At 28.5% G+C, this 17,194-nt stretch overlaps 1 protein-coding gene across 1 annotated transcript in view; it reads right to left on the bottom strand.

The window, feature by feature from the left end:
- The window catches only part of LOC118193829 (tRNA wybutosine-synthesizing protein 4-like), a 73,670-nt gene that overhangs the window by 30,445 nt on the left and 26,031 nt on the right, over window positions 1–17,194 (bottom strand). The window contains exons 6-10 of the mRNA XM_035364976.2: window positions 11,932–12,079; window positions 7,564–7,630; window positions 6,731–6,762; window positions 5,201–5,291; window positions 2,209–2,404 (exon numbers count right to left, since the gene is read on the bottom strand). Of these exons, the coding sequence (XP_035220867.2) occupies window positions 2,209–2,404; window positions 5,201–5,291; window positions 6,731–6,762; window positions 7,564–7,630; window positions 11,932–12,079 (534 nt within the window). The remainder of the gene's footprint in view (window positions 1–2,208; window positions 2,405–5,200; window positions 5,292–6,730; window positions 6,763–7,563; window positions 7,631–11,931; window positions 12,080–17,194) is intronic.

Below are 17,194 nucleotides of genomic sequence, written 5' to 3'. Positions count from 1 at the left end.
ATTACTAATCTAATATTTACTTCAGAATGAAATTAATTTACTGAAACTCTTACCTATACTTTTGCTAACATAGTTTGAAAAATTCATGATTGCCTTTTAATATTAATTCTGGAACTGTTTTCAGACAAAATAATTTCTTTGTCATATTTTATTTCTTTTCAGTCACTCATAATATTTCAGAAACTATTAAAAAAATTATTCAGTACAAAAGGCAAATGCATTTTAAAATCTAAAAAATATGAAATGGTAATGACACAAACATACACCAAAAAAAGGGGGGAAATCAAAGATACAACATCAAGAATGAATCTAAGGAAATAACCACTGAATTTATGGTTGAATATTTTAGGTAGATAACCTATCTATTATCATAAAATATGAGAGGCTTGCCAAGAGACCCCATTGTAGAGATTTTCTAAAAGGCACTGGTTCAAATTTAGCTTATACACGAAAAAAGTCTCTGAAAACAAATATGCAGCCATCTTGTTTCAACAAAAATCCGGCCTGCAAGAAAAAAAAAAAAAAAAAAAAAAGAGTTCTCGAGGGCCTCATATTTCCATGAGCTTCAGCATTTCATATGGACGAAAATTACTCAAAATTGTATACATGTATCATTTACCTACCCAAAATCAGAAATTCAGCACATGTAAATTCAAAATTTATATTACGGGAAAACTAATATTATTAACTAATTCAAATTCAATAACTATGCATTTCCACTGAAATCAATAAGATCTGCATGGAATATTATTTTTTCTCTCAACTTTTAAAGAAAAAATATAAAAACTATACCAAACCAGAAGAATAACTACGTTAACTTAATAGTTAGTTTAATAATGATGTTCATATCAGTTATACCATGGCAAAATTTAATTTTCAAGAATGTGTCATCTGGGATCACTTCAATCAGCTCAATTACACTATTACAGTAAAAGCTTAATTATCTGTAAAACTTGAGAAATGCCATATTCTGGATACATGAAAATTTCAGATGAGTCTAAAAAACAGAATTCCCATTAAAAAAGCCAAATCAGCGGAGAAAATTTCTGCTCTAAAATTATAAAAATAGTCATTTATTACCAAATGGAATATCAAAAGCTTGCATTTACAATTATATGAGTTTGTGGGGGGAGGGGTTGGGAATTCAGTCATAAAAGTTGATGTATTTTTATTGTTACGAAATCCTGCCGCACATGAAAGTTGGCAAAGATATCACCAGTCATTCCAGCAGAAGATTAAATGAACAGAACTATTTAGTTAGATAATAATGAGATACAAATTACAGACATACCATATAAAAAACATAAACGCCTTATCACAACTTTTCATGTTACATTGCCATTGTTTAGCCATTATCCTTTATATAAGTCATATATCATAGCTTTTTTTTTTTTTATGCCTGGACACTGTAAATGTGAAAATACTCCACTTCATTCAGTCCCAAATATTAATAATTTTCTTAAAATGCAAGGAAAAGATAGAACTTATTTCTTTACAAAAGTTAAACCAGCTTATCGAGAATTAATTGAGTTTACATTTAAACCAAAATGAACTTTTTATAATTAAGCTGGGACATCATGCTTATCCATTGTAAGTGATAAATTACACTGTCTGGTGATAATAAAACCATGATGAATATGATAACAAAACGAAACATGATAACGAAAACACGGTGGTAATGAATTTCATCCCCCCCAAGCTTGTAATTTTATTGTATTACAAACTTGAAAAGAAATTTTTTTTTCTGAAATTCTAAAATATTCTGGTTACTTGAGCTTTCTAGTTAGCTGAATGCCAGATAATTGGGCTTTTACTGTAATATGTAACAGAAATTTCATATGTCCAGGAGATCTTTTAGTTGTAACAAGGATTACCATATTTGATGGTATATAAGATGCACTTTTTTTCCTAAATTTGGTCTCAAAAAAGTTACCTGCGTCTTATACGTGAAGGACACAGTCTTATATGTGAAGGTAATTGCATTCAATAATTGTTTATTTGGCTTTTACGAAACATGAGAACTAAAAGAAACCACGCTATTGAAACTTTTTTTCCTTGTGTGTGGCCGTCTAAATAAGGGTGTGTCTTATATGCCGTCAAATACGGTATTTAAATATTGGCAAAGCACACAGCCAGTATCTGTCTAGTATAATGAAAAGTATATTCATTTTTAAAATATGCATAAATAAGGTTAATTTAAATTTCTACCTAGAATTTTTGGTTGAAATATAAGCGGCACAGGCACTGTTCCTTGACAAGCCCAAATCATTACATAATGATGGCATTTCTCATGCCACATTTCATATTCATCAAAAACTTCAAGTGTTTTGATTCTTTCTTTTTCTTCAATTGGAAAATTCATGAAAAAACTGAACATGTCAGTTGCAACACATTTTGACCATCCCTGGAAAGAAAAAGTATATTTTCAAGTATATATTATATTTCAGTTTATATGAATTACAGGATAATATCAATAAATTTTTAAGTACTAGCTCCCCCCCCCTCCTTTTGTTCAATCTTTTTCTCCTTTATTTAAAAAAAATCATTTTATTTGCCGCATTATAAAACTCAGCATTTGGATTAAAAATTTTAAATAGCTGTTTTTCATCTACAAAATTCATTTCATTTCTTTAAAACTACAGAGTTATTTTCAAAAAGTACACATTCAAATTTTTAACACGAAAAAACATGAGACTGAATATGAATGAGGACATATATTTAGTTGCAACATTTTATGATTATTTCTAAAAATGCATTTTAAATTCCCAACCACAAACAGCACATGTGATAAATACAAATTATTGAACTAACAGCTGATTCGAGTGAATAATTTATATCTATAATCGCAGAGGTCTGTAGAATAATTTAATATAATCTAAATTCAGATCTTATTTTATTATATTTCTAAGAATGATATTGATTTAAATGCAGATACTTAGAATCAACTGCACTTCAAAATTTATTATGTAGGTATTAAAATAAGTCATGTTTATTGTTTAATTTTTGTTATTATTATAAAGTTTATAACTTTTATTGCACAATAAATTCTTTTGCAAAAGAATCCTATCAGAAAAGCAGGGTATTTTAAGAATTTCATCATACTGCATTCCGCAATATAAAAAAATAAAAACACATATCTTCATTTCAAAACTTCTACATGCCTCTGGCCTCAGCCTTAAGAATACAACAACATCTAAGCAGTAGATTTTACATTAACAAAATAACTAGAATAAAGAAGATATAAATTTCTGCATTGCAAATAAGATGCACAGCAAAAATGCCTTTGCTCAAACAGCCTTTAATATAGAAGCCCACATATAATGAGATAGTATTTTTAGTTAGTTGTCCACCAAGAATTAAGCATAGACCTTTTTCCACGTTTTCTAATATAAAGGTGATGGTAACAGTGAAGTTGCTTGAGTCAAGTAAAAATAGGATCTATTTGACTTGGGGGGGGGGGGAATTTTTGTTGTTAGCACTATTACATTAAGGTCTAAATTATGTTAATAAATATGTTAAAGAAAATTTTGACCTCTTTATTAAAGGATCTGAAAATAAAACTAAATAGCATCTTTTGATACGAACACTTTGCTTCATAAAAATGTCAACTGCTAATCTTTGCATAAAAAAAATCAAAATAATGAACATAAAAAGATTATACCTTTTATAATTTTTAATTCAATATTATTTCATAAATAAATGAATAGTTACATATCTAAAATAATCTTCAAGACATTTAAACATGTATTTTGTTTTTAATTCATTATGAATGATGATTCATTTGTTAAATAAACATTTAAAAATATACTATACAGTCAAAAGTCCTTAATCCGGACATCCATAATCCGGAATGATCTATAATCCGGACCTCAAAGCGACAAACTTTCTGCGCATGTGTAAACACATAATATCTTTACGCATGCGCATATGCGTTTACGCATGTGCCTAATAAGTTTACACATGCGCATTTAATGTATAATGGATAGTATAAGCTAAGCTAAAATTATCTAATTATCTATTTCAGTTAATGTTGCAGATTGCATTGTCCCTTATCTTCTAATTGGATCCGGCTTATTTTTTTGCAGACTGTTAGAGCAATTTTATAAAAGTAAGCTTGAACTTTCGATTATGTCAAAAAGAATTTACGATTCTGGAGCTGCCAAAGGATCTACAAAGCGAAAGCATGTTTTGATGTCTATCAAACAAAAAGTGGAATTGCTGAAAAAAATGGATAAAGGCATATCCTTTGTTTCTCTAACCATTCCAAAATCTGTTTATCAATTTCACGCTGCTCTGCGGAGGGGGGGGGGGGCATCGCTGCGCGCAATGAACTGGAAGTTGATCTGTCAGCACTATCCTTATCTTCAGGGCAGATGTTTTTATTTTATTCGGCTTATAATTCCTTACTAAATGTAGTATTTCATCTCGATGTACTCCTACTTTGATATGATTTAAATCAAATTCCTTGTCATTATAAATATCATGAATACACATCAAATAGTTTTTTGGTTGCAATTATCTAATTTCGACTATGCGTAAAGTATGCTTTACGCATGCACGCGTTGAAAAAAGTAAACAAATAAATATTAAGCTTTTTTTTTTTTTTTTTGTAAATTTTGATACCCTTTAGATCATAATTGCTCATTAACTCATAAATTATGGTTTCATATTTTTAATTTTATAATTTCTGCATGCCATCTTACCAGATTTAAATTGATGATCTAAAATCCGGAAAAACCGATAATCCGGAATCGACAAATCTGGATTAAATACTTTTGACTGTATATATATATATAATTTCTAAAAATTTATACTTAAGTAGTACTAAAATTTGAAGATTATTTCAGTTTTAAATCTTCTAATTCAAAAATCTATATTTTAAAGAGATAAATTTGTGCTTATACATTCAAAATTTTCACATCATATTAGTAACCAGTCACTATTAACAGTTATATGTATTTAAGCAAACACTCAAGTTCTTCAAATAACACCTGAAACAGATTATATTCATTATCATAAAGCATATTTATTTCCTTTGTTAACTTTATTAAAACTGTTAGAAAAATTACAGATCTATGTCCCAAACTAAATCTTGATATCAATAAATCTTCCTTATTTCAAACGACACATTTCTTATGGTAATTTAAATAATTAGAAATATTCCATTAAAAGCTTAAAAAGTATTTGTAAAATGTCATACCATGTTAAAGTACCTCAAACATTGTTGCTCTTTGTTCGGGTATGATAAAACAGACTTTAATGGACAACCAAGTTTGATGAAATGATTTTGCCTGTGAAAAGTAATTTCATTGAAGAAAGTTATAAATATATTTCTGATTTTTAATATTAAAAAAGTTTTACTGATTTAATAAATTATACAAATAGAATAACCATAATTTGATTACAAATATTGAACTTGACAGAAATCAAAAATATTTTTAAACTGATGTATAAGGGAATCATACCTTCATGTTCATGGCCTTTATGTTTTTCATACAAAGTTATGTTATGCAAATATTTTTTTACTTTTCAGTTCTCATGAACAGTGGAAACACTTAATCTAATGGGGCAGGGGACCAGCATAACACAGCCCGCAAACTACTTTCATTTTATCATTACAAAATTACCTGTTTTCTCTAAAGACCATTACTGAAAGTCCACTCGTTACATATTTTCAATTTGAGATCATAAAACAAAGCTTAAACAGTTTTCCTAGTGCATATACACAGCAAGTGAGATTAAATAATGCTAACAGATTGAGAACACATAACGCATTCTAAGATCTACAGATATTGGCATCATCTACTTATTCCCTTTTTTGTTAATATCAGTCAGCTCATCACTCTACAAAAATCATTAGCAATGTTTACAAACTTAAAGTTTATAATTGAGAGCATTTGAATATGTTTTAAAATGTTCATAAGACACTTAAAGTAAAGATAAAACTGAGATTCATAATAAAGCAATCGGACACAGTTATAAAGTAAGGAAGTATGTGATCAGCCTATTTTTACAATAAAATTTTAACAATGAATATTAAGTAAAAAATTGGAACAGTTAAAGTTGTCATGAATTTTTCTGCAGGAAAGGAAATTCATATATCAAGATTTACAGTTTTATCAAAAATAAATAAATAAATAAAATAAAAATAAATAAATTGCTGCATAGAAAACCATGGCTCAAAAATCACACTACCAGAGAGGAAAAAGAACATGAAGCCAAAGTGCTAGCAGCTTCATTTAGAAAACAAAAGACATGGATAAGATAATGATTGGAATCCTCAAACAAAATTTCATTTTAAACTAAAAATTAAGATAAATTTCATATGGAAATAAATATTTCTATGCTCAGCTTCTGAAATAATTTACTTTATGTATAAGACATTTTTAACTTACAATCATCATAGCATTTCTCTTCCGTCAAATATTAAAAAATACTGCTCTGAATTAATAAAAGGAATTTAAGATTATCTTCATTTAAGATGCCAAAACGTTCTCAAAAAATTTATTATTTAACATCAGAAATCTAGTATGCAGAGAATCTTTCATACACATATGTTTAATTAATTTCTTTTGATTTATGTAATGTCTTTCTATTGATATATTATAACACTCTGAATAAGGGAAAATCATTGAAATAAAGCAATTATTCTATAATCCAGTGAAACTAGTACATATTAACATCTATAAGATGGTTATAAAAAAAGTAAAAATGATGAAAATAAACTTACATTACAATGCCAAAAGCATCATCTGGATGAATCTATAAAAAACATCAAGATAAATTACATAGAAATTAACATAAAAAAGATTCTGCAAGATTTCACAAAAATGGAAAATAAAATCATCTATCATTTGTAATATTATATATTAAACCATTACATTTTATTTGCAAAATATATTTATTTAAAATGCAATTTAAAAGTTTAAAAAATTACAGCCTCTTTTACTAAGACACATTAAGTTACTTAATATTTCAATACTGTTGAAAATGAAATACATACATAGCAATTTTTCCATTAATTTTACTTTGGTAATTTGGAAAGCTTCTTAAAATGAACCACCCCCCTTTTATTTCTAAAGATAATTTTTTATTTTTGAAATTAAAACAAAAAAATTCATTAGGGTCTAAGAAAATTGCTTTAATTTAAACATATTTTGTTAAAATATTCAAATGTTGACCATAGATCTGTCAAAAAATTTCCCAAGAAACAAATTTAGAGTAAATTAAACTCAGAACTTCAGATAATGCACAGCTGATTTTATAAATCTGTAAAATACCACATCAAAATTATTCACTCATACAGATTTTATTTTCCTCACAAAAGAAATAATTACTGTTTTATGACCGAAAGGATATTTCTCAAAATGATATTTTCACTTTTATTTTTAAATAATTAAATCATAAAACTGATGCAATGTGAATGATGAAAGATTAATGGAATATGTTTTAAACAACCGGAATATTGGAATGACCTCATTTTTCTGCTTGAAAATAAGAGCATATTTCTAAACACAAACAGGTTAAATGAATCATCTTTTTAATAATCATTGAAAATATTACCTGTTCATATGTCACAAGAGCAGAATTTGGAAATTGGGACTGAATCCACTGGACAAGACTGTTCGAACTAAAAAAAATATTTTTTTCTTTCTAAAGAAATATATGCATCCAAATACATGTTATGTAATTATAAAAAGCTTTTAAAACTGAAATTCATAACAAACATTAAACATTTTCAAAGAAGAAAGTTATTTACATTTCCTAAAACCGGTATGTTAAATTAACTATGAGAATTTAATCCACACTTGACAGTATCAATATAAACAAGTTACATATTCACACTTCCTTTATGAATATGTAATACCTGTAACTGTATACCTTTTAGCTGCAAATTAAATTTTTTCCATCAGAACAAATTATTTTAAAGAAACATTTCTGTTTCTTTAAAATATACAAAGATGTAATATAATAATTAACATAAACTGATAATAATGCTAGCTTTTTACATGACACTCGCATTAGAAGTATGACTCCTTCTGAGAACATGATCCTGTGCCATTCTGTTGTCCACATCGCTCGAGCCTGGCACCATTGCAAATGTTGGCATATATGATGTGGGCGTTATGATGACATTGGCATCAATGGCAGCCTTCTTAATGGATGCCACAAGTGCAGGCTACCAACCAATGGCAAATGATTGTGGCAACATGGAAACATCCAGGGTGTCTTGAACATGCTGTAGAATGGAGGTAGAAGCAGCCTGCAGGTGTGCCACTGTTTGTTGGTGGATGTGTCGATCCACGTGTGCTGACATCACTCTGGCTGCACAAGCATTCCTTGAACTTGCCATATTTCCTTGTTCCAACCATCGTCATCACATCCAGTGCACTGTGGACTCATCCAGGTGTGTGTCAGCTGAGATTTGCTGTATGGACCAACTGGCCTTTTCTCAGCCCAATCACCATGCCCCTTATAAAATCATCTGTATGCTGGAACTGCCTCCGTTGACAATAGCTTGGCATTATTGGTTATTCCACAAGAACAAATTTTCTTTGATACTTTCCTTAGCAGAAATAATGGAACAAAAATTGAACATTTTGCAGGCTCCTTACCTTATATCTTTTTCAACATGCGCTGGAAAGTTGCACATTTCACATCATTTGCATAACTCGGTTATGTGCGTCTGTGCTGAAATTTGCATAATCTTCGAGCCACTCCTTCTTGGTGTTGTATTTTTAATGTCTTATAGTATATATTGACTTATGTGCTACAATAGTTTTTGATTATTTGATTAAAAAACAAGAAATTTGTAATTATGTAACTTAATAAAGTGATATGTTCCTTCAAACTTCCATTAGAATATTTGGTGGGATCTCTGCCTACTTTCATGGCCATTACTATAATAATAATATTAAACATATATCTGTTAGGCATAACACAATTTTCAGCAATTGGTAACTTAATTTTTAAAATTATATCATGTAATTATAACTTCAAAACAATTTCAAAACATGCTACATGCACCAATCTTCAAAGTAATAAAAAAGACAAATAATTCCATTTATCTAACTTATGTATAATATATTCATTATAATATATTCATTATTATATATTATGTACATAAAATTACAGGGTGTTTATAAAGTCCCGGACGCATTTTGATGTTTAATAACTCATAAAATAATGAAGATATGAACAAACTTATGACATTTATTGATGGAATAACACATATACTATTTTCCTTTTCAGGTTTGAATATCTTTACTTTTGTAAATATCGTCTGCGCATGTGGTTAATTTCAGATAATTTCATTTTCCAGTCTAAATATCTGTACATCTAAATATCGTCTGCTTATTAATTGTATTTTTCTCTCTTTTGTTTTTGGCAACTATTGCAATGTTATGGACTTTTTCCTTTGGGGATTTGTAACGGGCAATGTTTACAGGAGGAGAGCATCAAACATTGATGACCTAAAAGCCAGAATTATAACCACAATAGCCTCTGTGGATGCCGACATGCTTGCCGGTACCTGGCGTGAAATTGAATATCGACTTGATATTCTCCGTGCGACGAAGGGAACACACGTGGAAGTTCATTGACATGGGTCATGAAACCTTTTTAGTCTATCTAACCATTTAATGTTATTAATTTTAAGCGATCTTTATTATTTTATGAGTTATTAAACATCAAAATGGGTCTGGGACTATATAAACAATCTGTACTTTACCTAGAAAAAGACTAGCAATCAGAACTTTTGCTGCTAAATCATGGGACAAAATGAGGAATATGTAGAGTTTCAGCACGGGAAATAATCTAGAATGCATCTAATGTATCTGTTGAATCAGACTGTATCCAGAATTCATTAAAGGGTACAAATAGGGCGCAGCCCCATCCACCTAATCGACAAGATTTTATGACAAACAAGGGCTGTGCCAGATTATAAGAAGGTTCATTAAAGGGTATAAGATTTGTTACAATCCATGTATATTTTATGTGCAACTAATGCATGTGAGAATCTAAACTATTATGTTTATATAAGAGCTAAGCTGACAGTTTATTGAAATATTTTTCATCTCTATTGCAAATTTTCATGGTGTACACTGTCTGGTGAAGCATGTACTTAACTCTAATGGTATAGGTAATAACTAAGAGTAACATTTAGCTAGTCTATATTACATATTTTACACATTTTATTTATATTACATAAAACACATATTTAGTGAGTTTTATAAATTCATTATTATAACACTCAAAAATACATATACAAAAAATAAAATAATTTGTACTAAAATAATTCGTAAGACAGTAGATATTACAGTGGGTGTTTACACATTTTTAGAATGATTTTGGAGATGTTTAATGAATAATTAAAATGTCAAGAGTACTTTTTATTAGATGTTCCATCTTATAGCCTTTTTTTCTGGACTATAAGTCTATAATCACGATTTTCACAATAGAAAGACTTTCCATAAAATTTTCAAGGGTAACGATTTCCATTTCTCTACCACTACTTTTCAGAGACCATCAATCATAGTGGATTTGCAATTAAAAAGAGCTCTTTTCAAGAGACCAATGGCCCAAGACCCCACAGGCGAAACATCAGGGGACTTAGCAAGAATATGATGAAAAGATATATATATATATATATACATCTATATCAGCCTTCATTTTTTAATTGAATGCATCTGTACTTTTTGAAGTATGACTTGTTGCTTTGTCTTGATGAAGTTTCACTCTTTAAAAGTCGCTGAAATAAAAAAATGGAATTTCTTCTGTAAATATTAGATGTAAAAATTTTTTTTTATAGGATGTCCACTTCATTTTAAGATTTTTTTTTCTGCTCTCCTTATTTTAAATTTTCCATTGCAAGAAAATCCTGTGACAATCATAAATTCCTTACAGAATATTTCTTTGCACTGATGGAACCAGATTTGTACAGTTTTTCTCTTCGTTTTTGATAATAAATAGAATTTCCTTTTTTGTTGCAGTCATTAGGTAAACTTTAAACTTCGTCAAGGGTCACAATGTATTTCCATTTAGCTTATGCTAAAAAGTTTTCATAAAGGGTTCTATAAATTGTTCTGCACTGAGCCATATGTTTTGACAAATCTGGTACACATAATGTTTTTTAGGGTTTTCGAAGTAGTAAATCTGGGCTTATTATTTTATTAATCAGTGCTACAAATGTATTTAAAAACTTTCTGCAACTGATTTCAGCATTGACAGATTTCCGCTTATTTCCAATAATTTAACTTTGGACACATTAGAAACACTATGTACCTTTTCTCAATGTTCGTTTGGAGTCTTTTGCCCAAATAGAAGTAATACTGACATTTTTTCCCCTTCCAATTAATAATGTTGCTTATTTTGCACTTAGAAACTTTAATACTATGCATTTCACAGCATTTTTTAATTATGAAATAGGAATATTTCTCTTTGAAAAGAGCAAAAATATATCCTTTAATCCACAGATTGTTTGCCTGCAACATTTTGCAAGAAGAATAAATTTAAAAGTAGCAGACAATATTTCTCATTTCAAATACTAAGCTGTTGTCAGAAATGTTTATTCCAAAACATTTGCCTTTGTCTTATTTCCTTATTGAATTCATTCTACAAAATGTGTAAACACCTTCTGTATTTTCAGATTTAACTATATAATATTAATATGTATAACTATATAATACTAACTATATAATACTAACATTTTCTATACCTACAACGAAATGGATAAAAACTTTGTGCCAATTATATACAAAAGCTTTTTATGAAAATATAAGAATATACTAGTCATAAATTATCAAACAACTCAATAAAACTTTTCCTACAGATTTTATTTTTACAGCTACATTTACAAGAAAATTTAAGGTCTAGATATAATTAAATATGTTTCAAATGAATTATAAGTTCAGTCACTAATGAAACTAGTACCTTTTAACACCCATATATGTGATGGCACATTCTGACAGAAACAATGTTGGTACAGAGTAATTTATTTCTAAAAGATCAAAACTTTCTTGCAGACTTTTGGTTTCATTCAAATCACAACCCAACATTATGTATTCACCAGTAGATGCCACTAAAATATAAATAAATGAAATACTTCATTGTATTAATAATGAAGTATAATAATATAACTAATAATTCATTAATACTTTTAGCTGACTTAATATAAAAAAAAAGAAGAAGAAGCACACATATACTGTATAGTAGTAAATAAAATTTTATGTTACAAGACTGATTGGACAATTTAAGTTTTCAAAAATAAAATAAACAAAATAAATGTGTTTAATTAAAACTACAACATATAGTTTTTCTTTCAAGTATGCATTTGTCACTGTTTTAGTTTTTAGCAAACACCCGTTAATACACTGGCAACCATCTATTCACAACTTTTGATAATTAAATATAATTTTGACATCAGCAGATCAATTAAATAACCTTTTTTTTTCTGAAAAAGTATTAGTCATTTTAAGTATTAGCAATAAAATTATGATCAGAATTTTTAATAGGATATATATATATATATATATATATATAATTTATTTCCTAAACAGTATTGATTAATTGATTATATTATCTCCTAAGTTTAATTAAAGTAGAATTATTTTAAAAGTGTGCATCCATACTGGTAAGTTATATTTTGAAAGATGTTTTGAAGTAATTTGAAAGCAAAATGTTAATAATGTTTTAACGGGGACTGGAGTTAAATCATCACGAAGAATAATATTACAAGTGTAAAAGTAAAAATAAAAATAAAAGTAAAAATTAAAACATGTAATTATTGTCATTGATCGGAAATTAGTTGACTTTTCAAGGGGAACAAACCAACTCCCGTTCAATGATCAATAATTGATAAAAATACGTAAATATGAAAGTGTTTCGTCTTTACTCGAGTTATAAGTTAAAGCCAAACCGGCAATTCTAGTCAGGCCAAATATTTCCGCGAATAGTTGCTACTCAAAGAACTTATGCTCATGAAGCATTTTAGTCAATTCAATTTGGAGTAAAAATCAATTACTGTAGAGAAATCCTGTAAAACTCGAGTAACCGTCCCCGACACTCTCATCTTTATGTATTTGATTACTATATTATTTGTAGAAATTAAACATTGGAAATTGTCATTATGAAATCGAAATCAAAGTAAAGTTGAAATAAACATAGAAGATTATAAAAAAGATAAATAATGCAAACTTTGTAAAAACAAATCAAAGAGAACATAAAAATAATATAAAATAAAATAGAAAATAATATAAATAAGATCAGTGAATGTACATGAAGATATAAAGGCCAGAAAGGTATTAAGTAACTTACATTCTTTCTAGTGGGGGAGTTGGCTATGTGTTCTCTTCGTGTCTGACTCAGAAGTGTAGGGTGTCCGAAAATTCTTAGCGGCAGTAGGGGCTTTGAATTATATCATTCGGTAAGACTTGGGTGAAGTAATTTATGGTAGTGGGTGGGACTTGGAATTCTTGAGGGATGTATTTTGTGGAGTTCTTATCTGAGAGAGACCGTCTGTTAAGAAATTAATTAATTTCTGGCTAATTGTCGTGTCGCAATGATTAAGAATTTAAGAAAGGAAAAAGGCATTTTCGCTGTCCAAGAGCTAGTAGACAGTCTAAAGGCAGGAAATAGGCCCATTTTTTTAGTAACAGTATATGTCTGAAGACAATTAGCTTTTTACAATATATACAATTGAGTAATTACACTATATACAAATCTTTCAACTGACAGTCATCCAACTTATACCGCCTTCTCAGGTTTAGGAATAAATTATCATATCCCTATCAGTTAAATGATTTAGAGTGAGTATTTAACGCCTGCTCTTTTAAGGCAATGGTTGATAAATTGAAAGGGAATTAGATTATTTTTGAGAATTTTGATAAGGATCAAAATTTCGCGTTGTAAATCTATTGTATCTGTGCATATAGTTTTAATTCGTTGTATTTGATTAATTATAGTATTGTTAATTACTTTTTTGGATATGTTGGAGTTCCAATTTATTAATTTGTTAGTATTGAAATTGAAGTTTCTTGTTTTGTCAAAAAGTAAAATTTTTTTGTAGTTAATGATTTGAAGATCTAGAAAGTCTATGCTATTTTGTGAATTATTAGTTTTACTAAGTTTAAGACAATTCGGATAAATGTCGGAGTTTTCAATTTTACCAAAATTATTAATTGTAAAGATTATCTTAACAGACGGTCTCTCTCAGATAAGAACTCCACAAAATACATCCCTCAAGAATTCCAAGTCCCACCCACTACCATAAATTACTTCACCCAAGTCTTACCGAATGATATAATTCAAAGCCCCTACTGCCGCTAAGAATTTTCGGACACCCTACACTTCTGAGTCAGACACGAAGAGAACACATAGCCAACTCCCCCACTAGAAAGAATGTAAGTTACTTAATACCTTTCTGGCCTTTATATCTTCATGTACATTCACTGATCTTATTTATATTATTTTCTATTTTATTTTATATTATTTTTATGTTCTCTTTGATTTGTTTTTACAAAGTTTGCATTATTTATCTTTTTTATAATCTTCTATGTTTATTTCAAATTTACTTTGATTTCGATTTCATAATGACAATTTCCAATGTTTAATTTCTACAAATAATATAGTACTCAAATACATAAAGATGATAGTGTCGGGGACGATTACTCGAGTTTTACAGGATTTCTCTACAGTAATTGATTTTTACTCCAAATTAAATTGACTAAAATGCTTCATGAGAATAAGTTCTTTGAGTAACAACTATTCACGGAAATATTTAGCCTGACTAGAATTGCCGGTTTGGCTTTAACTTATAACTCGAGTAAAGACGAAACACTTTCATATTTACGTATTTTTATCAATTATTGATCATTGAACGGGAGTTGGTTTGTTCCCCTTGAAAAGTCAACTAATTTCCGATCAATGACAATAATTACATGTTTTAATTTTTACTTTTATTTTTATTTTTACTTTTACACTTGTAATATTATTCTTCGTGATGATTTAACTCCAGTCCCCGTTAAAACATTATTAACATTTTGCTTTCAAATTACTTCAAAACATCTTTCAAAATATAACTTACCAGTATGGATGCACACTTTTAAAATAATTCTACTTTAATTAAATTTAGGAGATAATATAATCAATTAATCAATACTGTTTAGGAAATAAATTATTATTAACTAACTTTGCAGCAATTGCGCAAGTAATAATAACTTGTATTCAGACTAAATGGATTTAAGTTCATACAGCATTATATATATAGATTCCTACATCATAACTTCTCCTTTGCCATATTTTGGTACTGGAACTCAGTTTTTCAAATCATTCTCTGGATCTTCTCTATATTAAACCTATCCAAGAATTCTAAATAAACTTCCAGCAGCAAATATAGTAAAATCTTGATATCTCTCAAACCTCATGAAATGAAAAATGAAAATTGAGGTAAATCGTTTAAAAAACGATTTACAAGGTTTTAGTTTTTAATAAATTTTTTAGTAATAATACACAAAATTAATGACATAAAACATCAAAAAACATAAACATAATACATACACATGCCCCTAAAAGAGGAGGTCGAACCTAATCGATGTTTAATTTTTACGTAAAGCATAAAATACAAGTTTTACAAAGCTTTTAAATAAAGTTGTTTTAGTCAAATACATAACAGAGACATAAATAGCTACAACATACTTTAACAAAAATGATTTGCAGGTGAGTCTTAACCTGTTTTACATTTTCTAACTTCTGAACAAATTTTTTGTAAAGAAATAATCTAGATAATTAATTCAGACAGTAACATAGCTAAGGTGGGGCAAGGGGAGACATCTGTCCTCAGGCGTAACATAAGAAGGCAGCAAATTGGTGCTATGAAATTTTAGAATTAAATGTTTTCCATTCTCTACACACAGAATGGGGTGCAAAATCTTCAGTTGTCCCTGGGTGCTGAAATCCTTAGTTACGACTCTGAATTCAGAACTAATGTTTCAGAAGGACTTTTAAAAAGGTGTATAATATGTGAAGAGCTTCTTCTGTTTATTTTCTCATTATGTTTTTAAATCTTAATAAAATTCTGCTTAATCACCATTAGCTGTTGGTGAATTTATATCTGGAAACAATTTTCTCATCTGTTAAACGTTCTGCTTTCTGTGACTGAGATACAGTGTCTCACAAAAATTATCAGACACAACAATATTTTAACTTTTTAAAGTAATACAAGAAAAGCTTTGCAGTAAATTAATAAATAATATTTTCATTTTGAATACATATTTTCCTCTCTATCTCTTTGTACTGAATAAATTTGAAAAAACAAAATAGTAAATTTAAAAATTAGCATTTTAGACTGAAATGAACGAAAAAGATATCACAAAATTAATCGGACATTTTCATAGTTTCTAATTAAAATCATCTGCAATAAATAAAGAATGAAAATTTATGGAATTGGTTTGGATAAAGAAGTTAGGCAAAACTCTAAAAATTGTTTGCTTTTATAATTGAATTTTCTTTATAGAAAATATTTGTTATTTTTATGTTTTTTTGCAATGGTTGGGTTTAAAGAAACATCATTAGAAACCTGCAGATTAGTTATTGATTTGCAGCAAAAGAAAGGGAAACCTATAAGAAAAATTGCCTATTTACTTAATTTAAGTGCATTTACAATTTTTGATATTATTAAGCGTTACAAGATACAGAATCATATTCAAAACAAAAGAAGACCTGGAAACCATCTAAGTTTTCTCATGGAATGAAACGCTTTATTCTAAGGAGCATTAAAAAGAATCCAAAAGTGAGTGCTCCTAAACTTGTTGCGGAACTTTGTGAATTATATGGAATATGTGTAAATCCAGAAACGGTATAGACAGTATTTTCTGCTTTTCAAAAATGTAATAACTATAAAAAATGTTCAATTTATATACAATGAAAATAAAAGCCTTTCTTTTTGTTTTAATTTATTTTAGCTTTTATGTTCATTAAAGAATGCAAAAATTCGAAGAGCCCAATCATTTTTGTGAGCCACTGTATCTATCTATTTCCAAGAAATTAAATTTCAGAATGAAGTTATAGAATTTTAATAGATTCGATATCCATAAAAAAACAGCAAGAATTATTACTCTTTCTCAACGTCATTATTATACTGGAGGCTAAAAAGTCACAAAAAATTCTTCATATAAAAGCACTGCTACAGACTCTGCAT

Source organism: Stegodyphus dumicola, chromosome 12, assembly GCF_044657685.1.
Source record: "Stegodyphus dumicola isolate Sdum_Otavi_A_Nest chromosome 12, ASM4465768v1".
Taxonomy (NCBI): Eukaryota; Metazoa; Arthropoda; class Arachnida; order Araneae; family Eresidae; genus Stegodyphus; species Stegodyphus dumicola.
This window is presented reverse-complemented; position numbering and strand designations above follow the sequence as displayed.